We start from the raw sequence: 27,676 nt of genomic DNA on the forward strand, positions 1-27,676 counted from the left end.
GAGAAGACTTATTGACTTTTTCTCATGCACACTTGAAAAGGATGGCTCTTCAAGTGTTCGTTAGTAAAGAAAATAGTTCTATGTAGAACCATGAACAGTCAAAGAACCTTTTGCAAGGGATTAAAGGGTTTTTGAATGGTGTAATGGTTCTGCATATCAAATGAAAATATGCTGTAGATGGTTCTATATAGAACCTATTAGTAATAGGTTCCATATAGCACTAATAAGAGTTCTTCTGTTGTTATGATGTAAAGCATGTGAGTGGTGCCTTGAAGATCCGGTTTCACATCTTCGACGGCCTTTACAGTTTGTGAAGTCCCTGTGGGATGAAATTGCAACCAAATAAGAGGCCGCAGTTGACAAAATTGTATGTTTACCCTGCGTTACTCAATATGTCATCAAGTATTGTGTTAAACTGTGGCAGGGTTGAAATGAGAAATCACTAGGCACATACGGAGTAAGGGAGATGTTGGTTAGACTTTAATGAAGATCAAATAAATAAAACTAGACTTTCTCCTCATCCATGGAAAATACTGAACACAACGTCATAGAATATACACAGAATATGCGCGATGGACCACATATCAAAATCCTACTGCTTCAAGGATAAGCTCTAGATGGTAAATTGTCACTGCATTGTACACAAAGTGTACGAAATTAAAAAACAGTGTTTTCATCAGGTTCACATTTTTTTCTTTTATGCACTTTGCAGTGAAAATGTTTTGCTTTTTTTTGTTCTAACCAGAATCTCACTCAATCTGGATGTGCCTTGTACTCATTTGTTGTCATGCAAATGTTGTACACATTTGCATGGCTTTACCTGCCTGTAAACTATATACTTTTAGATATGAATTGTAACATAGTTACCTAATACAGTGGCTTCTTAGTGCAGACACCATGGCCCAATCCCATTTCTTATTTTTACATTTACTCCTTGTTTTCGAGTGTCTGCTTGCCCCTTGGAACTGAGCTACAAGCTGTAGTGGTTGAAATCTTTCCCTACAAAATGGGACCCTCAAATAAAAAAAGAACATTACTTTATTAACAGCCTGCTAGCGCTGCTCTGTAGGCGACCCTGCAAGTCTGCAGTGATAGCAGAGGAGGGTAAAGTTCAACAACCTCACTGCTGGGCTTTAGTTACAGTTAGGGAATCATATGCCTTCAAAGAGGGGCTATAACACAATTATTTATTATTTCCACCACTAATTCTTCAGTGATATGAAGCTGAAGTCAGCTGTTCGCCAGCTTCTTGTTCTAATTTTCCCGTTTCACCTTAAATGGTGCAGATGTTCTGATGCCTGAGGCACCTGAATGTAACTACTATTTATGGTGGAACGGGAAATTTAGCTAGCTAGCTACTGAGACATCAACATACTAGTAGCAATTTTTTATGCTTGTTATGAAGAAAAGGACCATAATACATTGAAATGGCAAGATAATCCAATGGTCACTGTAATTTTTTTTTTAACAGAGAAAATTCTTACATTTGTGGGTTTCTTTTGTTGCTTGTTCAGCCATCTTGCTGGTTTTTCTTTTTTCTCATAACACTCTCTTTGGAGTGAGCCTCTGCAAAACCTCCATTTGAGGGCCATGTAGCCCTAACACTTCGCCCTATCCCACTATCTCAACAAAAATCGGGACAACCTACCCCTAATTGTGAACACGCAAAACAGAGGGGTAAGGGCTAAGTGGTAGGGGCAAGGGGTGAAAAGGGATTGAGCCCATGTCTCTTATGTACCTGCATCTACCTTAGAGCACTGCTTCCATTTCCTCATTAATTGTGTTGCACGTCATTTTAATTACCTATCAAGTAGTTTGGGGATGGCAATAACTCATTGTTAGCCCAGGCCTAGCACCCACTTAACATCTCTCAGCCCCACGAACACCTTTGGGATGAATTGTAACGTTGATTGTGGGCCAGACCTTCTGGTCCAACATCAGCGCCTGACCCCACGAATGCTCTTTTGACTAAATGAGCACAAATTCCCAAAAAAATATTCCAAAATCTTGTGAAAAGCCTTTCCAGAAGAGTGGACGCTGTTGTAGCTGCAAATGGGGGGCAACTCCATATCAATGCCCATGGTTTTGGAACGGGATGTCCAACAAGCTCATATAGGTGTGATGATCAGGTGTCCACAGACTTTTGGCCACAAAGTGTATTTTAAAATGAAATTGCCTTATAATTTCTCATTGTGATTTCATTTCAATAAGCTATGACAAAAGATAAATGACAGTAAAATGGAAGCATTTGAAATGTGGATTTTGATTTTGAGTATATGACAGTAGGGGGAGCCATACATCCACCGTTTCTTTAAAGAGGAGAGTGAAGACAGAAACATGCTGATTGGGTTATATATTAACAATTTTAATTACAACATGAACACTAAAAAGAGTCGCACCACATGTCTTTTGGAGTGTTTTTTATTAGCTGTGCAAATAAATGTGGCAGCTTCTCCAACTTGAGTGATCCTCTTATTGAGATCTTTACCTTCACAGAACATATGGGTCGTCCTCCATTTGGAACGGGAAACCATGTCACAAAGGTTGCTTAAAATATTAGGCACAGCTCCAAAAAAGGGTATGTACATTTACACAGCTGACCTAAGCCCAATTTTCTGCATTTGCGAAACGATTTTTAATATAAAACAATATTTTTAAGAGGTTTATCTTAGGAATTTGTATAAAACAGATCCATCTCTACTTCTTATATCATTAATGTTATACTACATTTTAAAAATTTGTATTTTATCTGAAAAATTCGTTTGTCGCAGAGATTTTGCTGACTGATGTCATCAGGACTTATTTTAGTATTTTCAGCTCTATTAAACAGCTTCTGTGGGTCGAGGCTCATCAGAGAGGAAGCATCTCAAGGCATGAGAGGGCAAGTCCACACTTGCTCACTATATTTCATTAATTTATTAATAATTTTGTGTATCAGGCAGCACAGAACTTCTATGTGTGACCTGTGTTGTGTGCTTTAATGGCTGGGTAATTAAAAGTTTGTCAAAATAATGCCATATTATCATTTTATTACTGATTTTAAATAGTTGCACAAGGTCACCTGACCACCAATGAGTCAGCCAATTTACAAAATCCTGGAGTCACAGTCACTGGTGTTACACCACATTCATATAACACCAGTGACTGTAAGATTTGTTTGGAATTAAGCTCCTTTTTGCACATATGATAATAGGTGATGTTAATGGACATATCAAGATTTAGTTCTGGGATGAAAGAAACAGATTTTTAAAAAATGTATCCACCTGAATTCCCACTCCAAATGGAGAATGACCCATATAATAGGGGAGCTTCTTTCAAGAAAACAAACTAAACCAACACATTCTAATCACAATCTGTGAGAAGGTTCGGAAGTCAGTCATGGCATTCAGGCCAAATCCTTTAGATATGCCATGAAACGGAGACACTATAGCTTGTCGTCTTGCTGTCCCCAGACCAGAGTTTCATAGAGAATAAAGAGAAATGCTACAGAAACCCTTTAGCCCACTCTCAAGTCTGCTGCTGGGTGTGCTGGGTGTAGTCGTAAACAAAGTCATAATTACTTGGCTCTTTGGGGATGGGAGGAGGGACTTCAGGAACCTGAATGTTCTCAAGGTCCAGTAGGCGGAGCTTTATCTCCATCGTAACCAGAGTGTCCATGTCTGACTTGGTGAGATCGCTCGTCATCTCTTTCCCCAATAGCGCGTTCAAGCCGTCAGTCCAGACGCAGTACTTGTGATGAGGTTGAGCATGGCAAAAGTGGAAAAAAGCAGAATATGATTAGAGAAATGAAGCAGTATGAAGCAACAGTGGATTAACTTCTCAGTTGGAGTGTTTTCAACCTAATATTTATCTGTATCAGATGTAAAGTCATTCAGAGTGGGTTGGTGCAAAATGCTCTGTTCTACAGTCAGATTTGTTAGTGGTGGTGATGGGAACCAGACGTCTGCAGAGTTTAATGCCTCTAAAAGCTACACCACAGAAATGTATTGCATAAAAATGGTTATGTAATAACCATTTTTATGCAATACATAAAAATTCCCTTATAAAAATTCCCAGTTAGACAGGAGCCCACAAAGTTTGAAACTTTCATGCGATTTTTGGCTTACTGAAAGATTCTTTTCTGAAACGCTTCAATCCTTATATAATAATTAAAGACGAGTTTTAGATACAGTGCCAATAGCAATTTCTCACAACCAGTGGGCTCCTCTTAGTAAACGTCCAGTGGTTTAGCCCAGTCACGGCCAATTTCCTTTTTTAATGGAAATGAAGATGCCACTAAAAAAGTAAGTAACTGTAGTTGACTCTCTAGCCTCCCCTTGTTCTCCTTTTGGCCTGGATAAAGTATGAATTTAAACCAGAATATCTCCATTATTACACGACTAAAATTCTTGATCCAGGTTGTTTGTGGAGATTTTAATGGGTTTGAATAACGTATCTATCCAATACTAGTCAAAAAAGCTATTGAAGCGTTTGAGTTTGGGTCTGTTATTAGTTTCAGCCAGTAGTGCAATCCTGTGCAAAAACAATGGGCCAAGCCCAAACTGACAAAACATTAACCTTTCAATGGTCTTAACAATAAATCATTGGTCAGTAAATTAGCAAGAATTAAACAAATAGATAAAGTTAATATGGGAGAGAGAAAGTTAGCATTATTCCACCCAGCATTAATGGCTTCAAACAGTTGGAAAACAATTCCAAGCTAATTCATGTTTAATATAAGATCAAATGTTCTCTATAGGGTTTGAATCTGGACTCTGACCAGGCCAAAACCATCAGTTTAAGCCATAGTATTTTGGACTTGGCCCATTTTTTTGCACAGGAGTGTATACAGTATAATCATACACAGTAATATTGCTTATATTGAGAAGTGACAACACTGTGAAAGAAAGAACTGAGCTACAACAAAATGGGTTATTATGAAAATTTGGCACATTTTGGCATTTATGCTAAGGCAAATGAAGTGAGGCAGAGGGCCCAAAATTCCAACAGACCATAATTTGCAACAGACCATCATTTCATTAAACAGAAAATCCTTTGCCTCAAAAATGACTTCTAACAGAAGCCAATGAGAAGTTGAAAATGATGTGAATGTAAAGCCTTTGAAATGTGAGTATATAATTCAAAAAATTATGATTGTATTTAAAAATAATGACATTTCAAATTTCTATTCCATGTCTGAACGGCTAAACAAACACATTCTACCCATTTATTTTAATGGAGGGGTCACTGACTGGTGTGTGGGAAAGGTTGCACTAGTAGAAAGAGGTAAAAAATCAGAAATCCAGAAAAAACCCTCAGGCTAAAAGCTACACACACCAGAGAACACTTTCAGCTTTTACTTACCAGTCACTCAACTTTGCGCTCGAAGATATCCTCTAAATGGGTGACACTTTAGTATAAGTTAGCTGGAAAAAGCCTATGCTGTGTGGCCAAACTGGGCTGCTAACTAAGCTCTTGTTAGCTTAGCCAAAACACTACAGCCCAAATCACCACAGAACAGGTTTGAGTTTGGTCTTCTGTCAGTCCGACACCGGTCACTCGACTTTTTCTCTCTCAGACATAATCATTTATCATCTAAACTTGTAGTAAAGCAGTAGTTAGTCAGAATGGAACATGTACTGTGGTGGGTGGCACTGTTTGGGTCTGTAGCCTGTAGCTAAGCTAACATTAAGTTAGCTGATTGGCTACAGATCCTGACACCACAGAACAGGTCTAATTTCACATTTCTGTTCCTTCAGTGCCAGTTGCTTCAATTCACTCCCTCAGATTTGAATCATGATCATCTAAACGTGTGTTTATGCTTTAGCTAGCCAGAATTGAACATGTTCTGTGGTGAGCAGAGCTGTTATCATGCTAGTTAAGCTAATACTAACCATCTCCTCTCTCCTAGTTAGCAGTACTGTTTAGCATTTAGCAGTTGTAAGATATCTAGTTTGACATTTATTGAATGATTGCTTGTAAATCATGTTCACTTATTTACTGACCATATAAGCAAACTACTCTTTTTTTTTTTTTAATTTAAAATAAGGCAGGATGAAGCGTCACAAATGCTTTCATGCGATTATATTCATGATATTCATGGAATTCAGCAACTGCCCTTTGGCTTCTATTAAAATTTTCCTTTTGTCAATGTGTGTCCTGTTCTTTTTAAGGTACGTCAAAATTGTCCTCTATGGAAAACCACTGTGCCCTGCAGAAGCAGCAGATAGAGATTAGGTTGAAAAGCACTGAAGTAGTTCTTGAAACTGCATTTCCTCTAAGCAGTTTAGGTTGGTACTCGTCAGTTGAATATTGTAAATGAGTAACACAGACGTGTATAAAAGTTACCTCATGCTTGTCAGGAGCGATGAAATTCAAATATTCGTCTGATTCATATAGGACAGAGAAAGCCAGCTCTGGCATCTCCTAGAAAGAAGCAGAGCAGTAATGAATTCACGATAGGCCTCTTAGTGTGACCTCAGCCTTCCTACTGTCCCCATTAGCACTTTTTCTGCAGGTGAGGTGCCAAACCAGATGGCAGACCTGTCACCATTGTATGTGACCTCCCAAGTCACTCCCTGGGAGAGCCGAATGAGTTGGGAAGGTTTCAACAAGGTCAGGTGAGAAGTTATACTGTAGCAGCTTTTGAGCTAGAAGCACAAAATGTGTGGTGAGCTTAAGGCCTTTTCACACAGAGTCTGATTTCTTTTTACAGACAAACAAAGTGCAGAAAATGTTTTTTTAAAAATGTACACATGCATATTCATACAGTCTCATATTCAAGGCTGTGTAAAACTTTAAACGCCCCCAGTTAGATTTGTGTGGATGCATTAATAAGCAGACTGAGCAATTAGAGCTATGCTCTCCTGTTTACTCTTGTAATTTATTTGCTCATTTTGAATGCTTGGAGTTCTGAGATTAAACTTCGTCGGCGTTACTGCTCAATGAATTCATCTCAGAGTGAAAAAATTGATTTGTACAGCAGTAACACTGATGAGGCTTCACCTCAAAGCTCTGAGCATTAAAAACCAGCAAATAACCAATATTTCTCCACTGCTGAAACCAGAGCTTGAGCTGTGCTGTTAATGTAGAGCCACTTCTTAAAACTTGGTGGAGTAATAGTTTTCTGCTTGGGTGCCAGTTTCTTTCATTTGGTTCCTCAGGTCAAAAAGGTTAAGAAACTCTGGTCTAGACAGTCTGCATGAAAATGTAGTCTTCCATGACTCACGCATAGATAGTCTAGCTCTGGGGTCGCAACCTAAATGTTAAGAAGAGGCATTTTGTTCTTTCAGCAAAAGTCAAACCACCTTGTGAGCCACAATATTTTATGTCCATTTTACCATCTTGGCAGTAAATTTGTCTCAGTATGTGTTAATGTACTAGTATAGGCTAAACAATATAACATAAATGGAAAAATGCAGACTTACTTTGCTCTGCTTTAAGCTTTAGCTCAGCTATAGCCGCTTTTCTTGCATCTCCGGCAGGCAACTGTTCCAAAATTGGAACAGTTTTTGTAAAATGTCTTTTTAACTTTCGATTTTTTTGCGAAGTTGAAGTCAGCTTGATTTTTAAAACGAGAAATTTAGAACAAGAATCAGACTTCAGCTTTGTGACTTTTTAGTGTTTGACAGTTGCTCCTTGCAGATTAAACGTATCAGGAAACCAGCTGGAGTGATTATAAACGCAAGTAAGTCCATTTGTCTCCAAATTATTCATGTTCATCTTAAATCTTTTTCTTTGCCTTTTCGTTAGCTACTAGCTAGGCGAGATTGTTGTCTGCATTGCTACGGTGACTAGCAGTCTGCATGCCAACCTTCAGCGTCAAAGGTCGGTGAATTAGCAGATAAAGGCTATATTAACTCCAACATTTAAGACCATTTAGTGTTAAAACTGTGTTGAACAAGAGAATCAGGTCAAATTTAGCCAACCTCCGTTATTCAGATAAGATAAATTAGCTAGTATTAGCTATGGTAAATATAAACTAATATTGTCCTCTTAATGTTTGCCAGATGTCCTTCTCTATTTTTTGGTTTTTGGAATTGAGATTATTGTGTGGAATCGACTTCATCAGTTCCTGGCACTTGGAATCGAACAGCCCAAGGTTTTAGAGAGTAATGTAGAAGTAAAGTAAAGAGTAGTGGGATTTTTCAGTAAAGCCTGGTAAATCCTTTGGGAGAAGTAATAAGTCATCTGTAATGGAATACTTTTCTTCAGTAACTACTCCAGCATTGTCCATCAGCCATGGCCTGTTTCCAAAGTTTACTTCGACACTTTTGCATTGGAGCTACAAGGCTAACCTAGCTAACAGAAGCTTAAACTCACCAGTTAGCATTGCGCTAAAAACATTCCTAAATCATCGCACATTTGCCTCAAACTGTGTTGATTTGTTAAGTAATCTCAAATAACTTTGCTTATGTTCCTGACACTGTATCACAAACTGTTACCTATTAACAGGATGGTTGAGGTTTTCATGTACTTGGAACAATAACATAAGCTTCAAGCAACACATCTTAAACGCTCACAAACGCTGTCAACAATGGCATTCACAAATTTATATCACAGTATCATTGAACCAATACTGTTTAACATGCAGAATGATAAAAATCATGACTGTTTCATCAAAATTTCACATACAGGTGCCAAAATCAATCACCTCCCCAGTCCAAACCTGCTGGAACTTGACATGGAAAGCATGCACAATTATAACGGACCAAGACAACGCTCTGTAATGTCACTTCACTTCATCGGACATTAAGGTACAGAAGGGCTTGCTTTAGCAAAAGCTTTGTTCCCTGTGCCATCAGGTGCACTTTAAGACTAGGAATGTTCATAAAACATCTCAAACAGGTGATGCAAACATGCTTGAATATATAGGAGCATCCAGCAAAGGCCTAGTCTTTTATGAGAAAGAATGGGTCGACGCTCACCACGTTGCCAAATATGCATCAACAAATAATCCAGCAAGTTAGGAACATTGACCCTCAAGTTTTTTCTTAAATTTGTTCGTGAGAAAGGTCTTACGAAAAACTCTACATCAGATTCCTGACGTGTTCTCAAACCGCAGAACTGTTTGCAACTTGAGGGTGTGTAGATTCTGTTCATACCTAAGAAAAAATACCAAATAAGAAAACACTGGTAAATGTCTTTGTGAAAGCTGCATAAGTGGGGTTTAATAAGAAATTTCTTTTTCAGAATGGCTGGTGAACGAGGCCCAGTGTTCCTCAATGAGGGTTTGCGAGGAATTCAGGTATTTTCCCCTCTGTGGTGTATAATATCAACAAATGATTCAGGAAATCCAGAGAAAACTCTGGATGTAAAGGGCAAGGTGTAAAGGTGTAAAGGCCAAAGCCGAGAACCACAACTGGATGCCTGTGGCCCTCAATCCTTCAGAAGGCATTGTGTTAACCCCACAATCCAGGTAGACATTTTGAATTAATATGATCAAATAAAATATTTTTGAATATATTCCTTGTAACTCTTTTATCAGATTAATTAGGACACTGTTGGCTCTCTGTGTGTGAAATTTGACTATGTTGAGCTGCTAGCGAGCAACGGAGGGTGAAAGAGGAGGGGCGAGAACCCCCTGCTGTGAAAACAATTCACATCTCTCCACTAAGACAGCCGTGTCAAGATAAAATGGACAGCACGACTACACCTTTCTTTATATTAGAAAACGATGAATAAATGCCATAATAAAAAGCATTTGAATGCAACAAAATGTCTTCAAATGTTGATGTGCTTGTTTACCTACAAAGATCAAAATCCAGCTCATTTCCAGTTTTGTAAATCATACATGTTTCATCATCAATCATACACGTTTCCATGTGACCATATGTTTCCAAATATATTCCACCAACATTGTTGAAGAAAAAAATGCAAAGCACAAAAACTGAGGGACTCTAAATCAGGTGGAAATTGCATGTAATGACTGCTGTGAAATCACCACATGAGCTCAGGAATATATTGATAAACCATTATGTATAAACACGGCTCATATCTGCACTCCACAAATGCACATTAAGACTCTACTATGCACAGTGGAAGCCTTATGTCAACTACATCCAGAAACACTGCCGAGTTCTCTGGGCTCAAACGCATCTGAAATGGATTGATGCACAGTGGGAATGTGGATTGTGGTCTGATGAATCAGTTGTTTATAGAAATGTTGGATGTTGTATTTTCCATGCCGAAGAAGAAAAAGACCATTCAGATTGTTACCAGTGTAAGGTTTCAATTTAATCACTACCTTTTTCAAATATCAGAGATTCTGGATATTCCTTTTTTTGTTGCTATTATTATTGTCAGTGCCTTCTCTGCCATTTTAGAAAATCTACAGCTCTGTTCTTAATTATTGACTCTTCAAAATGTTTTACAGCTGGCTACTAGTTATTTGAAAGCTTTGAAGCTGTAGAGTTCCAGCATCATAGAATCAATTGTATATGTGTACTTGGTTTTGTAGCAAATACATTTTTAACCATGATTCCAAAATGTTTTTTTATTATGCACATCTTCAACCCTCAAAATTCTGAACCGAACTGTTTTTTAGATTCCAGTGTTGTGCAAATATACCTTATTCTGCTTTAGCGCTCCTTTCTCCTTTATATGAGGGCAGTCTTTCCCAGTTATCAGCGCCTTGATATCTGCTACTGCTACTGAAGAGACACATGAGGAGATGGATCCTGTTAGCATGCATAGTGCTATTAACATTCTACATACATGTCGTCGCTGTCCACTGAAAACCATGTATCTCCATTTTTGTCGATTTTTATTTTTCTACATCATTTTAACACACCAGCTGTCCTTTATGTTGTGTGAAAATTTCATGATGAATGGACCAATAGAAATGCTCTAAAATCACTCGGAAATAAAATCTCTTTACATTAACTTACATTGAAAGTTAAGAGTGTTTTTGCTTTCTCCTGTAAAGTTACTATTTTGGAGACACTTGTTTTCCTTTGGACAGTGACGATGTGCTCTTTGAATCACACATTGCGGGGACAGGATGTGAAAAACTAATGAGGAATGCTATGAGCTCTCATGATGTCTGTTGTGTTAAAAGGCCAATATCCTATATTCTTATTCTGTTTTATTTTTGTCCCTGAGGTTCGTTTATAGTGTTTGCTTCAACTGTTTTTGTTATTGAGCATTTAAGACTGACATACACTATTTAGCCAAAAGTATGTGGACACTTCACCATCACACCTACATGACCTTGATGCAGTTTGCATTCTAAAACTATGGACATTAATATGGAGTTGTCGCCCTTCCCCCATTGCAGCTGTAATAGCCTCCATTCTTCAGGGAAGGCTTTCCACATTATTTTGGAGTCTGTCTGTGAGAATTTGTGCCCATTCAGTCAAAGAGCATTTGTGAGGTCAGGCACTGATGTTGGACAAGAAGGCCTGGCTCACAGTCAAAGTTCCAATTCATCCCAAAGGTGTTCAGTGGGGTTGAGGTCAGGGCTCTGTGCAGGCCACTGGAGTCTCTCCAGTTCCTCTCCTTGTCAAACCATGTCTTATGGTTTATCCCTCCGCCGCCAACCTTCATGTTGGAGCTTTGTATTCCGGGAGGTGGTGTTCTCCTGGCAACCACCAAACCCAGATTCATTTATCAGAATGACAGATAGTGAAGCCTGATTCATAAGCCTAGTGAAAAATTTCCAGTGCTTCAGAGTCCAGTGGTAGCGTGCTTTACATGACTCCAGCCAACACTTGGCATTGCACATAGTGATTTTAGGCTTGTGTGCAGCTGCTCGACCATGGAAACCTATTTCATGAAGCTTCCAATGCATAATTCTTTTACTGATGCTGCTTCAAGAAGCAGTTTGGAAGACTGTAGTGAGTGACGCAACAGAGAATTTTTGTGCGCTACGCACTTCAGCTTTTGGCAGCATCGCTCTATGAGTTTGCGGGGTCTACCGCTGTGTGGCTGTTGTTGCTCCTAGATGCTTTTATTTCACAAAAAATGTGCTTACAGTTGACTGGGGCAGATCTAGCAGGGCAGAAATTTCCCAAACTGACTTGAGGCAAAAATTGCATGGCTATGCGTCTATTTTATACACCTGTGAACAATAGCTGTAGCTGAAACACCTTCATTAGGAGATATGTCCACATACTTTTGGCCACATACTATACATTCTATACAGATGTGCTCTTTGAATCCTACACTGCAAGTACAGCATCTAAAAAAATCTAATGAGAAAAGCTTCAGGTCCCCACAATATATCTTGTGTTAAGCTGTTTAAAGCGATTGTTCAGCCAAAAATCTGATTGACACAATTTTATCCTTGCACAAAAAGTAGCCAATCAGTTAAGACATATTTGGAGCTATAAGGCTAATGTAGCTAACAAGTAATTAACGTCAAGCAAACTGCATGTCTAAATCATTACTTGCCTTAAATTGCGTTGAGTTGTTAAGTAACCTCAAACAGACTTGCTTATGTGGTTTCTGACACTGTATGAAATATTGTTTACCGTAGAATTGGACAAAAATATGGACAAAATTCAGTCCTTGATATAAGTAAATGTTTTTAGCTATGCAATAGTGCTTTTATCCTGTGTCATACTGTGTCAGAAGCCAGATCAATTTCACTTGGATAAGGAAGACATTATGTAAATTTGATTTTTTTGCTGAACGATGGCTTTATTTAAATACACACAATGTATCTGTAATTACTCAAACAAGACCTAAGGGACTCACATTTCTCCGGTAGAGAGTCATGGGGTATCTGCCCTTGTAAGAACTCCTCCACATCCCCGTAGTGCAGTACTTTGTGGTTTGGCGACAGACGACAATACCAAAATTTATCTAAAGTGAAAGAGAAAGATACAACATACTGACATACACTGACCAGCCATAGCATTAAAACCACCTCCTTGTTTCTACGCTCATTGTCCATTTTATCAGCTCCACTTACCATATAGGAGCACTTTGTACTTCTGCAATTACAGACTGTAGTCCATCTGTTTCTCTGCATACTTTTGTAGCCCCCTTTTACCCTGTTCTTCAATGGTCAGGTCCCAACAGGACCACCAACGAGCAAGTATTATTTGGGTGGTGGATCATTCTCAGCACTGCAGTGACACTGACAGATGGACTACAGTCTGTAATTGTACTACAAAGTGCTCCTATATGGTAAGTGGAGATGATAAAATGGACAATGAGTGTAGAAACAAGGAGGTGGTTTTAATGTTATGGATGATCAATCTATACCCAGTTAGCAAAATTTGTCTGGCCCACTAGTGGGCCACATCCTTGTGTTTGTTCTGGTCAGGTATACGGCTGGGTCCTCGGCCCAGATCTGGCCCACACACTGTAAAGTAAGTAGAACTAATAGATGTGGCCCAAATCTGGCCCAACTACACTGTTGGTCCGCAACATTCATGCCAGAATTGGTCCACAAATATCGACCTGAGGCAAAATTGTATGAAGTTTTCCAGGATCTGGTCCTATTCCGGCCAGTATGCCTAACATTTGCACGATGGTCAACACTCACATATAAAAGCCAGAATTGGCCCTATACTGCCTGTCATCCAGGATACGTACAGTACTGCAATTAAGCGTGTAGTGTGTGTATTTGGTACCATGAAAGTTAACCTGCTGTTTTTCCTGTAAAACTATTTTATACAGTTTCAAAGTCACAACCAGCAGTTCTACCATTTTCACAATAAATAAAAAAACTGTTTTTCACACTATTTTTATTTACTCTTTTTCATTCATTACTTTTCATCTCATAGGAATCAAGTTGCTTCAATTTAACAGTACTTTTTAGGTATAATTAAATAAAAGTGAGTTGATTTCTTATAAAATATTACATTTGTAGACTTTTTTAAAAAAAATGTTTAGACTGTTTTCATTTCAATGAAAGAAAAAAAAATCTCAGCTTCCAACTTGATAAACTGGTTGGCTAACTACGGCTAACTAATCTTTTCTAACTAAATAATTACTGTAGTTTTTGCCATTTTCTTTTCTTCTTTTTTTATTTTAAAATAACACAAACACAAACCATTTTTTGTTGTTGCTTAAATATTCTGTTGCTAGCATGTATTAGCTAGCTAATTCAGCTCAGAAGTGTCCAGTTGTGAGAAAGTGTTAGCTAGCTAGCTCAGCTTGGAAGCATCTAGTTGTGAGTGTTAGCTTGCTAATTTAGCTCAGAAGTATGCAGTTGTGATTATGTGTTATCACATATGTGTAAAACATGCCAGACATGGTTTTTAGGTCAGAAAAAGAGGATGTATATGGTCACCCCAGTGTTTGTTAGCTAATTTAGCTAAGAAGTGTCCTGTTTTATGAGTTATAATTTAGCTCACCCACTCTACTGTAAGGTAATGGGTTAGCTTAGATAGCCAATAATATCAGCGGACTCCTGACCCAAACTGCACATTATATTGATATGATTTGTTTAGCATTTTATCCTTTTTTCTTGCTCAGTTTTCTGATTGGAACCCACTGATTTTACTGCTATATTTGAGCTACAAACGCCAAACTGAATGACCTGAAGCACGACTGCATTTCTTTCATCCCTCTCTCAGAAACCCGTTGATATTCATTTCCAAGCTGATCCTTCATTTCCAAGCTGGAGCCAGCAAACTCTGAAGAGCAACACAACTGATGACCAAAAGCACATATTGATAGCGCTTATCTGTCTAATCCTGCAGCTGTTTCTTTCATCCCTCCACTATCTCGTAAAAACCAGCTGGACTGAGGTTTTGAGCTACGACTGCCAAATCATAGAGGAAGACTGCGTTCTTAAAATTTTGAGGGAAAAAAGATTCTTTTTCGTTTTGACAGTACAATAATAATGAAGCTCTTTAAATTGACAAGCTAGACATGTTCTGTTTTAAAGCTATTGTAAATCTATTAATTTTCATCTCCGGTAAAGATTCTGATTCTAATTCTATTATAAAAAACTTCAGCAAGCCAACTTTGCATTCTAGTTAATATATTCTGTACTAGTTATTTTTGTGCAAATACATTGTTGCTTCATATTTGCTCATGATTTCATAAGTGACTGTAGCGTCACACTCTCAGATCCTTAAGTGCCAACCTTTTGCATATTCTAAAAATCATACACAGGTCACATGGGCTATGTTCACATTACCAGGTTAAAGTGGCACAAATCTGTGAATGATGTGCATCATCAGCCCAAACTAACGAGCAGAACGAGCTTCGCTGAAGATAATTAACTCAGATCTAAGCGTTCACATTAAGGCCACGAAGCGGATATATATCCGATCTAGGACCACATTTAAAGGTGGCTCAGGTCAGATTTGAAAGCCCTGAAAACATCAGATCTGAGTTGCATTAGGGCAAAAAATTTGTGCCGGATTTGTGCCACTTCAACCTAGTAATGTGAACGTAGCCTTTCATATGTGGTCCTAGATCAGACACGTATCTGATTCGTGGCCATGCGACCTTAGGCTACGTTCACATTACCAGATTAAAGTGGCACAAATCCAATTTTTTGCCCTAATGTGACTCAGATCTGATGTTTTCAGAGCTGTGTGGACACTCAAATTTGATCTTTTCAAATCCGATCTGAGCCACTTTCATATGTGGTCCTTGATCGGATACGTATCTGATTCGTGACCATGTGACCTTAACATGAAAGCTCAGATCGGAATTCATGTGCTTTTTTTCCACTGAGCGTGCGCCATCATTCAGTTACTCTGGCAGCAGCGCCGAACAGAAATTAAAGCCTGTAAATGGTGGAAAAGCAACACATCCCACCTTTTTTCTCCTTCATCTCTCTCTAATAATGAACAGCTGAGAGCTGATCAGAGTTAATTATCTTCACAGCGAAGCTCGTTCTGCTCGTTAGTTTGTTTGCTGATGATGCATGTGATTCATTCAGGTGACGTTGCTGAGTAGGATGTGCGCATGCGGGTCATTTCAGGACGCCGATTTGTTCATATTAATGACAGATTTGAATCACTTACTGAAACAAGTGTGAACCACTGTGTCAGAGAGATCGGATTTGAGGCTTGTAATGTGAACGTAGCCTTTGTTATGGAACACTTTATGTTGGAAAACATCTCTAAAAAGCAACATAGCATATTGCATAAGTGGTGTCTTTGTATTAATGTCTCAGTATTAATGAGATATTTCATTTAGATCATGCCTAGCTCTTTATATTTTCGCACAGTGACCAGATCAGCTCACAACTGCATTCTTTAAGGCCCTCTGGTCCACATCCTAAGCTTGCGCATCCCTACATTATTTTTACTTGTGGTAAAAAGGGACAGAATGTGGTTATCAGTGATGTAATTGTGATGCACGGATGAGCCTGGCAGGTGGTTCACCTTGTCTGCGGCGGGTGCTGATCTTTCTGAAGCAGGTGCCTTCACACAGCCGGTTCAGTCTCTGCTGTTTGATCAGCTCGGCCACCTCCGGCTGCAGCTTCTCCCGCAGCTCCCTAAAGCACAGCCATAAATATTTGTGTGACTACAGAGATGTGAAGACAGGACATACTGAGAATGGAAAACATCTGAGATGCCTAACTAACATTGTACCCTTAAAAAGGTTCCCAGAAAAGGGTTCTTTGGAGCAATGCTAAAGAAGAACTACTTTTCGTTAACAAACTTTCAGTAGATGCTTTTTTAAAAATAGATGAGATAAACGTGTGAAGAATCTTTTCAAAGTTTGCAGAACCTCCACATCTACATAAAGTAGAGTTAAACAATTAAACAATTTCCTAGAACCGTACGTCCAAGGCTAGTTCGCTAGTCCCCCATTACACAAAGCTAGAGAGTGAAGGCTAGCAGGTGCTTCCTCCAAGTCACATGAAGTACAACCTATCGCTAATACAATGTCATTGGTCCGGCTCAACACGCTTGGAGGAGAACACTAACCGCTGATTCAGTTATGTCAGCTAACAGACACCTGCGCTAAATGATGTGGGGAAAGAGAGGCCCACGTACCCAGAGAGTGTGAGGCAATTATGATGTAGACGCTAAGTGTGTAATGAGTTAGAATTATCATGTTGTTTATCACCACCATGATATTAGTTTTAATTATAATTATTTGCTTTTATTTATTTTATCAAGTTTTTTTAGTTGGCTAGTTTACCATTCACCCAAGAGATAGTAGTGTCGGGATTCCCTTCCCCACTAGAGACTACTGGTACTTGGATAACGATTACTATATTTGCATATTTGAGATGGTTTATCAAAATTCTTGTGCTTTTTACTGTAAACTCTGCACTGAGCATTTTCTTAATTAGGGGTCCAAGCACCGCAGGTGTATGGAACCCTATTGCTTTTACTAGGATTTTTTATAATTTAAAATTTCTCAGACGTCTTTGCTCTGCAATGACCACTGAAAAGTGGTGCAGTTTGTTGCGCTCTAAAGCAAAGGTGATGTGGGTGCCCAGCATGGATTTATGATGCATTCAAGTAAACCAGCTATAATTTATTTAATTTTAACATTTTCCACATATTAAGAGTAACTGTTTCCTTTAAAGGCCTTTGATGGTGTGTGTTGTTGTTACTGCTTTTTGTGTCTGGAAATACAAGTTTCTGACTAAACAGAGGATTGAATACCAACCTAGAGAACAAATGCTGGATTATTTGAATTATTTGGTCCAGCCATAATTGCCAGGGATTCCCACAGTGAGAGGGCCAACACCTAGACAGTTTCCCCAATCAGGAATCCTTGATCACATTTCATCTCATCAGTAAGCCATGTTCCACAGCTAATCTGCCACTGACTTGACGTATTTTGGATAGTGAGCCATTCCAGATACACACAGGAAATTTGGGCTTGGAAAAATGAGCACTGTTGTGGTTCTTGACCCAAAACAGCTGGTGATTGCAAGCATTTTTACAATCCTAACTTAAATTTGGTCAGGAAAGAGCAGGCATGCCAAATGTTTCATAGACTCAGATGAAGGTGTATACCAGACTGTGAGCTACCAGCATGTAGAATATGGAGAGAGAGAGAGAGAGAGAGAGAGTGTGAGAGAGAGTGCTCACTGCATTGGGCGTGATTTTGACTCATCCTGGCTCATCATCTTCCGTAGGAGTGTGTTGAGGGGAACTCTGACTATTTCCAAAGTTCAGACTTCACTGTCTGGATGAGCGGCCGTCTTTACATCATCACCTGCACAAAGAAATGAAACGCATTTAGGTTGAGCACAAGGGCACGGTTTTTGTTTCGGAACTTGGGGGGACACTGTGAAGTTGCCAATCACCCTCCACCCCTTCCGCCTCACCCCCACCCCTTCTGCCTCACCCCTTCTGCTTCACCCCTTCTGCTACACCCCCCACCACCCACACAAACAGTAGCTAACTAACAGAATTAAGTCAGTTAGCAAGCTTGTTAGCTAGCTAACTGACTGACTTTAGATCCTGTGTTGGGCTGTTTTTGGGCTCATCTCACATAATTTTCCATAAGTTAGTATAGCAATACTTCCAGCCATGGATGTTAGGCAATTAATTTTAGCTAAAGGTGCAAGTGTACCACTGGGGCAACACAATCAAGTTCTGTATGATAACAGCTAAAGGTAATGTTAGCACTATCCAGATAGCAAGCATATATCGGTCCGCTGGCTTGATGACTGCATGCCACTGTTGGTCCACCCTCAGAAAGGGTGTATCTAAGACAAATATTACAGACAATTGAGAAAAACAATGGATGACTAGGCCTAAAAAGAAATGATTTTTTTGAAAATATAGTCGCAAAAAAGTAGTCCAGATTGGTTCCAGTTGCATAACTGGCCTTTTTTGTGATAGTGCGGGTAAAATTATGCGATGGACTGGCGACCTGTCCAGGGTGTATCCTGCCTTCTGCCCAATGACAGCTGGGATAGGCTCCAGCACCCCACCGCGACCCAGAAGGATAAGCGGTTTAGATGATGTTTGCATGTATGTATATTATTACTGGTCTGAAAATCGCTCAATGGTGCAGGACCAACATATTCATATGTTGCAGAGATATGAGCTGAGCAGAACTCTCAGATCATTAGGAACTGGTCAGTTAGTCCTGCCAAAACCTTCCTGTTTGAGCAGCTTTCAGCTCAGTTTAAACACTGTTAGCATTTCTAGGCCTCTTTTCCTCTGTAATGGCAATTTTTAAAAAAAATATATATTTTCTATGCTAAATTAATTTCCATTTTGATTTTTAATTTTATGATTTTCTCTCTTAAATGTAACGTTCCATGTTTTAATTATGTTTTTAATGTTTTTTTTTTATGTTTTTCTTTTTGCGCTTACCTTACTTTTTTATGCAACTCTGACTCTAAATTTGTAAGGCACTTTGAATGACAGCAGTGTTTAAAGGGTGCTATATAAATAAACTTGCCTTGCCTTACATTGAAGCTATAAGCCATGGGAGGCCATTCATTACAGTGATTTTATAGGTGAATTGGGCTAATTTTTCAACATTTCTGGGTAATTAAACTGTTAAGATGTAAACAAAGGCATTCGGATTGGTTTGATGTGAAATGCTCCGTTCTAGAGAAACTTACCAAATCAGAATTATTCACAGTGGTAGAGAACCAGAAACCATTATCCCTCCTCCACCAAACTTCACTGTGGGCACTATGCATCCCAGTAGGTAGGGTTCTTCTGGCGTCTGCCAAATCCAGATTCATCCATCTAAAAGCTTCTATAAGCTACCTTTTGTGTTATTACACAAAGTAGTCACAAGCAGTGCTAGAGTGGGTAATTGGGAGAGTCGGGAGAATTCCCAGTAGGCTGATTGTGTTGCTGGTTACTATGACCTGATGTATAAAGTCACACATATAAGAAGTAGGGGTTAAACCAGCAGCCCTCACCTCAAGTGGTGCAGCCCTGGTTTGCTGACTGTAACTGAGTACGGGTGCTAGCATGTAACTGCTGCATTTAAGGTGGAATGGAAATTTAAAGATCAGTTTTGGTCGTCTACAAGGTCTTGCACGGTTGTTAGGGGTCCCATTTTACCTGTATCTTTTCATCATTTTTTGAAGTCCCAGTTTTAAGAACTTTTCACTTTGACTTCCTCCTTTCTTTACGCAAGTGGATCTCCTTAGAACAATCCTCTGAAAAATAAATAACTTGTATTTAATGGTCATTTTAATTGGCAAATAAATAAATGGTGGTCTCTGACTTTTGCACAGTACTGTATGTGTGTATGTCTGCTCTGCCTGCCTTACCCAGTGGTAAAATCACTGTAATGCACAGCCTCTTGTGGCTTACTGCTCCATTTTACAGCAGCTTCAATCGTGACTCAGCCAATCAGATTTTAGCATTTTATAAAATTAATTTATTTGCTTGCATACAGAGTTTTTGAACCTCTATGCTGCTAAGCTTGTGCATGAATGCACAGGAATCTATTTAAAATCTTTCTTTCTTTTGTGAAATGTGCTTGTCTTAAGGACTGCTGTGCTGGACTGCTGTGCTGGACTGCTCCTCAAGAAAAACATGCATGTGCCTTTGAAACATTATTAATCATTCATAGCTCTCATAGCCTGCAATTCTCCAGGCTCTGGGGAAATTGCCTTCAGATTTTAATGCACTGTGGCACAACTGTGCTTCCCTTTTTTCTAGTTAAAGAAATACTCCAGCATTTTTAACCGTATTTCCCTCTGCTCTCTCTCACTGTATTGCATTATTAATTACCACAGACTATAATTTCTACCCGTTTTCCTGTGATTAGAAATGAACCAGACCCATTGTTTCAAAACTCACTCATAATAGAATTCAGTCAGGAAACATTTATGCGGCAGACAGGTTTTAGAGCACCTCATGGACCTGGCTTCTGACTGACTGACTCACTGACTCTCTGACTGACTGACTGACTGACTGACTCACTGACTGCCTTCCTGACTACCTGACTGGCTCACTGACTGACTATCTGACTCAACTATTACCTTTTTGACTACCTGGCTGACTCATTGACTGACTGTCTGACTCACCTACTGCCTTTCTGACTACCTGTCTGACTCTCTGACTGACTGACTGACTGATTGACTGACTCACTGACTCTGACTACCTGACTGACTCACTAACAGCCTTCCTGCCTACCTGATTGGCTGACTGACTGACTGTCTGACTCACCTACTACCTTTTTGACTACCTGGCTAACTCACTGACTAACTGTCTGACTCACCTACTGCTTATCTGACTACCTGACTGACTCACTGACTGACAGTCTGACTCATTAACTGCCTTCCTGATGAGCTGACTGACTGTCTGACTCACTAACTGCCTTTCTGACTACCTGACTGACTCACTGACTGACTGACTGTCTGACTCAGTAACTCGCTTTCAGACTACCTGACTGACGACTCAGAGTGCCTTACTGACTACCTGACTGACTGTCTGACTCACTAACTGCCTTCCTGACTACCTGACTGACGACTCAGAGTGCCTTACTGACTACCTGACTGACTGTCTGACTCACTAACTGCCTTCCTGACTACCTGACTGACTCACTCACTGTCTGACACAATAACTGCCTTTCTGACTACCTGACTGACTCACTGACTGACTGTCTGACTCACATACTGCCTTTCTGACTACCTGACTGACATACTGACTGACTTTCTGACTCACATACTGCCTTTCTGACTACCTGACTGACTGACTCACTAACTGCTTTTCTGATTGACTCACTCACTACCTTTCAGACTACCTGGCTGACTCACTGACTGACTGTCTACTGGTGTTCTCAGAACAATGGACTGACCACCCCAGAGTCCAGACCTCAACATCACTGAATGTGTTTGGGATTATTTGGATTGTGAGAAGCAGAAAATTCAACCAAATTCTAAGACTGAACTTTGAAGGTGTGGAAAAACATCCCTAATAAAAGCAAAGCGTGGACACAGGAAATGCTGAAACGTTTCATAATATATTTAGTTGTTGTTCTTTGTCATTTTCTGTTAAATGTTTTCTGCTTTTTTCCTGACGCTGAAAAGTGAAGAACATGAAATTAATGGCAGTTTTGAACAAAAATGAATTTGTACAGCACTGTATGTCACCTGGTTACACCATAGTGTGTTTTTAAGGGTTTGTTTTCTCACTCAGAGGGAAACTGCTGGCTAAACCATTCTCAGACTAATGAGCTCTTGCTGATCAATCGATTCATAGTGACGCATCCAGACAGAATCCCACTGGAATTTTGAGCAAAACTCAAAAACATTAGTCAGTACATGACTAGCAAACCCAGCTTTGAACAGGTGTACACACATAAAATCATAATATTTTTCTTAAAAAGCAAAAAAGTTTACCTAATCGCAGAAAATATGTGTTCTTAATGTTACGCACTGATTTTCAGACTCTGGGACACATTTACTTCAAAACAATGGGATCTAACTGGGATCTAACAGGGATGCAGCCTCACTTCCTGCTCTAAAATGCAGGGGTGTGGTTAAAATAAAGCTCCGTATGGACTAGAACTCTTTGTGTTTCGGTAATGACATAGAAATGTAGGACAGCATTTTTTTTTTAAAATTAAACCCATGATAAATCAAACTCTCCACTTCATATTCATATTATCCTACTATTTCAGTCACGTGATTTTTCTGTTGTGGCCTCCATATCTGGCACTCCGCATGAACATAACTAGAGGTGAAAGACGGCTAAAATTACTCACCTTACTTAGGAGAAAAAACGTTGCCTCGACAAAGTCGATAAAATAAACTGTGATCCTTACAGTTTCCCTTGAACTCCTGGTCCCACTTAAACCGGCGGAAAGCTACCAAATTTGTGTTTTCCTGACATCTATATTAATCTCATACACAACCCCTCTCCCTAACTGCCTTCCTGACTACCTGACTGACTCACTAACTGCCTTCCTGACTACCTGAATGACTCATTAACTGCCTTCCTGACTGGTTCACTGACTGACTGTCTGACTCACCTACTGCCTTTCTGACTACCTGACTGACTCACTAACTGCCTTCCTGACTGGCTCACTGACTGACTGTCTGACTCACCTACTGCCTTTCTGACTACCTGACTGACTCACTGACTGACAGTCTGACTCATTAACTGCCTTCCTGATGACCAGACTGACTGTCTGACTCACTAACTGCCTTTCTGACTACTTGGCTGACTCACTGACTGACTGTCTGACTGACTAACTCCCTTTCAGACTACCTGACTGACGACTCACAGAGTGCCTTACTGACTACCTGACTGACTCTCTGACTCACTGACTAACTATCTGACTCACTAACTGCCTTCACAGAAGCCCACCGGCTCTTCACGTCAGGGTGGGTAAAGGATCCCATAGTGTTGCATAAAGAGGAGAAAAACTCTTTGTTATTATAGGAGGGTAACGACATCAGCTAATTAACACAGATGTGAACAATGCTAGCCTTTAGATAACTTTCACTAATGTTAACAGCCGAGAGAGAAACGGAGCTGCAAACAGCCGGTATAACTTTACTTCTCTGTTTCTGGAGATTTAAATGACGTTTGAATGGAGAAACATAAGAGTTAAATATCAGACTGAATGTCGTGGGTCGGAAAACGACGTCGTGTTTCGACAGACGTGATTTTGTAAGTTTGCTAGTGCAATTAGTGCAGAGGTCAGCTCCAGTCCTGAAACCCCTGCACTGCATAACTGTGGTTTCCCTGGTTAAAATACCTGATATAATTAGCTAATTAATCCCTTTCTGAGCTGAACGAGGTGTGAACAACAGAGAGACACACTAAACTATACAGTGCAGGGGCTGCAAGCCTGGAGTTTGAAAACACTGAATTAAACGTTGTGTAGTCTCTCATCATTCTGGGCTTCTGTCACGAATTGCAGGTGAATCATTCACTAAGCACAGCAAATTGAAGGCATCACACTAGCGGTCCTCAAAATGGCAGCGACTGTACAGTGTGATGCCATGCAAAACCCTAGGGGTTAGGGTTTGGGACAGACACTTCTCAATACAAAGTACCCTATAAATGATTTTGTCTATATTTAGCTTATTTTTTACCTTAATTAATGCCTTGGGTTTCATTTCTTTAATTTTTTTTTTTGTGTGGGAATGCAGTTTGAACTAATTTGGCAGAATGGTTCATTTATGTTTCATAGTCAATTAGGCAATAGAAAGTGACATATCTTAAGAGCACCAGACCCTTAGCAACCCTTGAGCTCCTTAGCAGTGCAAGTGCCAAACAACACTACCTTCCTCTTGAACAAAAGAGAATTATGTAAGTGCAAAGAAAACAGAGGAAATTCAGAAGGCGAACTATGAATATCTCACTTTAGCACAAAAGGAAGCTAAAGAAGCATCCACACAGTGCACTCTACTACCTGTAGAACTGGGGTGGACCCAGGGGTGAGGCCACTGCACTGACGCTGGCCCCAGCTAAAATCTAATTGGCCTCTTAAGGGCCCCTTTGCTGTCACTCACCACCTCCAAACACGCTGATATGCAAACTTGTCACCTTTTGGCCAAATTTACTGACTTGTTTAAAATGATGACCATGTCATTTTTGTTAATTGTGCAGATTTAAAGAGGTTTTTTTTTTCCCTCCCTGCTGTCAACAAGGACAATTCTGAAAAATAATCCCCCCCTCAGACCTTTTGGACATTTACAAGGATTATTTTGCGATCTATTTAAACCGAAAGCATGAATAGAGATAGTAATAAGCTAAATATATACAAAATCATTATTTCCAGGGTACGTTCTATTGGGAGGTGACTGTCTCAAACTGAAGTGTCACCACCAAAACATACATTTTCTGCAATTAAGTAAAGTTTTTTAATGATTTTTTTGTGTGTACAACTGTTCAAAGCTGGGTTTGCTAGTCATGTACTGGCCAGTGTTTTTGAGTTATGCTGAAAATTAGCTAAAATGGTCAGTGAACACCACACTGAGCAAAAAAAGATGCTATTTTGCTTAAAAACATTGTTTTCGTTTGTACAAAGGTGTCAAATGTGTAACCACTGCACCCAGATTCAACTGTCCACTATAAATTATATTTCTAATGTGTCAGAGATTATTGAAAATTACATTATGTACTGTTATGTACATTCCTGTGCAAAAAAAATAGGCCAAACCCAAAACACAATATTTTTTTGGGCTGGTCATTGTCCACCTTTAAAGCCTGTAGAAAATATTGGGTCTCACATTAAACACAAATTAGCTTGGCAGTGTTTTTCAACTGTTTGAAGCCACCAATATCCTGAAGAAAATGCAGAGTGATTGCACAGCTTCAGCAGTTCCCAGGTGGTTGCTGGGGTGTTGCCGAATGGTTAGTAACTGCTAAAGTGTTGCTGAATGGTTACCTCTGTATTTTAGGTGGTTGCCATGGTAACCCAGGTGATCGCTAGGGTGTTGCTAGGTGGTTGTTAATGGTATCTCAGGTGGTTGTTATGGTTCCCCATATGGTTAATAGGGTGCTACTAATGGACTTCAACATGACATAAAATGGGTGCTCAAACTTTTGTACCCCATCATTCCAGATCAGACTGAACATTCTTGAGCTGGTGTCGATAAGTGGACGAGTTAAATATCAAAAATGTGAACCAAGATGAATAATATACCATCAGATAACAGTAGTGTTGTACATTGCTTTGCTATCACTAAACCCATAATCCCATACTGAGTTACTTTATCTATATGTTTGATGATTTGTTGTTAAGAGCATTTAACACATGAAACACATCAGGGAGGGTCTTTGAGCTAGCTGAGGGTTTTCTCTCAATGATAGGTGGTGATATTTGATATTATTAGTTGATTAGTAGTTCTTTTTTCTTACTATGATATTATTGGTTGAAATTCTTTTTCCCCACCCACTGGTGCACAGTGATGCAAACAAGGCCGGGAAAAAGTCATTACACTTCTAGTAAAGATTAGGGGTATTTTGTGTTTAAAATGGTATAATATGACAGAGACATGACAAAACAAGGTAAAAAAAAATTATTTCACGTTGACTTTAAGAATTTTTTTCCCTCCTCTATACATCGCAATTTCAGAGATAGAAGCGACAGACGTTCCTAAATATTTGGTTCCTAGTGACATTGAACTTGGGCCACTCCAATCATATTATGTTGCATAAAAATTGAACAAGCAGACAAAGTATCACTAAAGCAAAGCACCAAAAGCTATCTGAGTGCTAGTAGCACCCTCTTGGGGAGAATCTTCAGGCTGCTAAATGTGAATGCGAAAGTCAGTCAGTCAGTTAGTTTGGTAGTTACAAGCCAGGTCTGTGAGATGCTTCGCATCTAAAAGGGACTAATACTCAATTTGTTATAACAAAAGTGTAACGATTACTGAAGCAAACATAATAAAGCAATAATGAACTATATTGAAGGCAAATAGAATCTTTAGGCTCGGTTTACTGGACAGGGATTGAGTCCCTGTCTTGGGCCCAGAGTCTTGGGCTATAATTTCCTTTCAGTGGAGAATCCCCATTCAGAATGGCCTAATCCCTATCCGGTAAACCGACCCATAAATTGCTAATTTGGCTATGTAACTAAGATAAAACAAATACAAATTAAAACTAGAGCATGTCCCAGTTGGTCTCAAAAAGTGTTGCTAGGCCAAACCCTCTAGGTATCCCAGGTGGTTGCTAAGGTGTTGCTTGGCCATAGCTATGTCATCTCAGGGGGTTGCTAAGATGTTGCTTGGTAATTGCTATGGTATCCCAGGTGGTTGTTAATATATGTGTATATATGTCCCAGTATGTATGTGAGATGGTATGTAATGTCTATGATCGGCAGTGTGAGAGATCCTTTGTGACTTCATTTGTCGCAGTCAGATTTGAACGTTCTGGCATTCATTTCCACCGAAAACAAAACGCGTTTGAACGAAGCCTGTACGAAAACCGTATGTACAATTGGTCCCAAAAGCACAAGTGCAGTACTTCTGAATATGCTGTACGATCCTATAGTGTTGTGGTTCTAGCTCAACAACTGAGACCCATGAAAATTCTACGAAAAGGCTTGGAATAAAAATATATGCAATAGGAATGCAGGGAAAGGCTTTAAATATATTCTTATGCCAATATCTTGATAGATACAACCAATTAAGGAGCTCCTTGTGGCATGGGTGTCCTAAGTGGCTGTATATTACTCTTATAGCCAGTAATGGCCCTGGCAACGATATACTCAGTGTTAACATGTCATATTGAATGAGGACAAAAATGAAGACTATGAATGAAATTCACTCAGGTCCAGCGCTCCAGTGAGGAAGAAATTAGTATTTTCTAATTGTACATTGGTCAATAGAGCATTAGAAGATATGGTGACCAATAAAGACCCCAACACCAGTCGTATGTCTGCTGATGGGGCTTGTACTTACGGGCCAGTGTCAGAGCCATGTCCTATTCCCCCTCCGGCGCTTCGATCACATGCGTCCAGAGGATGAGGAGGGTAGAATGGCCTGACCGTTGGTCAGTGAGAGCAGAAGAAGTGGGAGCCAGCTGGCAACAGAAGTGCGGTCAGATAGAGGGAAGGAGAGAGTGAGGAGAGAGTGGCTCTTCATTGGCATCCAGACACAGTTCTGATTCATAAGCATGCAGCTTTGCTAATGTTTATATGAACGGTAGGATGCTGCTGATAGGGCAGTTATCTTTGTGCCACCAGCCAATGAGCAGCTTGCGGTGGTCACATGGCTAGTCCACAAAGGGGGGGAGCACAAGCAGGACGGATGGAGGGATGGGGGAAGGGATGGGGCGAGAAGAAGAGGAACGAAAGGTACGACTTCAATGGTAGCTGCCTTCACAATGCTGGAAAACACCGTTTCTATTATTGTCATTGTATTTTTTTC

At 39.7% G+C, this 27,676-nt stretch overlaps 1 protein-coding gene across 2 annotated transcripts; it reads right to left on the minus strand.

Moving 5' to 3' along the window:
• Positions 1-3,459: 3,459 nt before the first annotated feature.
• On the minus strand, positions 3,460-27,405 carry si:dkey-56f14.7 (engulfment and cell motility protein 1). Of its 2 annotated transcripts, none has more exons than XM_036579798.1 (7): positions 27,209-27,405; positions 17,952-18,078; positions 16,281-16,393; positions 12,679-12,786; positions 10,549-10,628; positions 6,328-6,405; positions 3,460-3,729 (listed from the first exon to the last, which is right to left on the minus strand). In XM_036579798.1, exons 2-7 carry the CDS (start codon positions 17,987-17,989, stop codon positions 3,508-3,510), a joined length of 639 nt encoding a protein of 212 aa, XP_036435691.1. In that variant the 5' UTR covers positions 17,990-18,078; positions 27,209-27,405; the 3' UTR covers positions 3,460-3,507. The 2 variants fall into 2 exon arrangements, with proteins under 2 accessions (XP_036435691.1, XP_036435689.1); XM_036579796.1 differs by having other exon boundaries at positions 10,549-10,631.
• Positions 27,406-27,676: the final 271 nt, after the last annotated feature.

This window comes from Colossoma macropomum, unplaced genomic scaffold (assembly GCF_904425465.1).
Source record: "Colossoma macropomum unplaced genomic scaffold, Colossoma_macropomum, whole genome shotgun sequence".
NCBI lineage: Eukaryota > Metazoa > Chordata > Actinopteri > Characiformes > Serrasalmidae > Colossoma > Colossoma macropomum.

Coding starts and splice junctions, on each gene's coding strand:
- si:dkey-56f14.7 (XM_036579796.1), bottom strand. CDS start 17,989: ATGATGAGCCAGGATGAGTCAAAATCACGCCCAATGCA. Junction 10,632..12,678: donor TGACTCTCTACCGGAGAAAT/GTGAGTCCCTTA, acceptor GTGTCTCTTCAG/TAGCAGTAGCAGATATCAAG. Junction 6,406..10,548: donor GAGCGCTAAAGCAGAATAAG/GTATATTTGCAC, acceptor GCTTCTTTCTAG/GAGATGCCAGAGCTGGCTTT.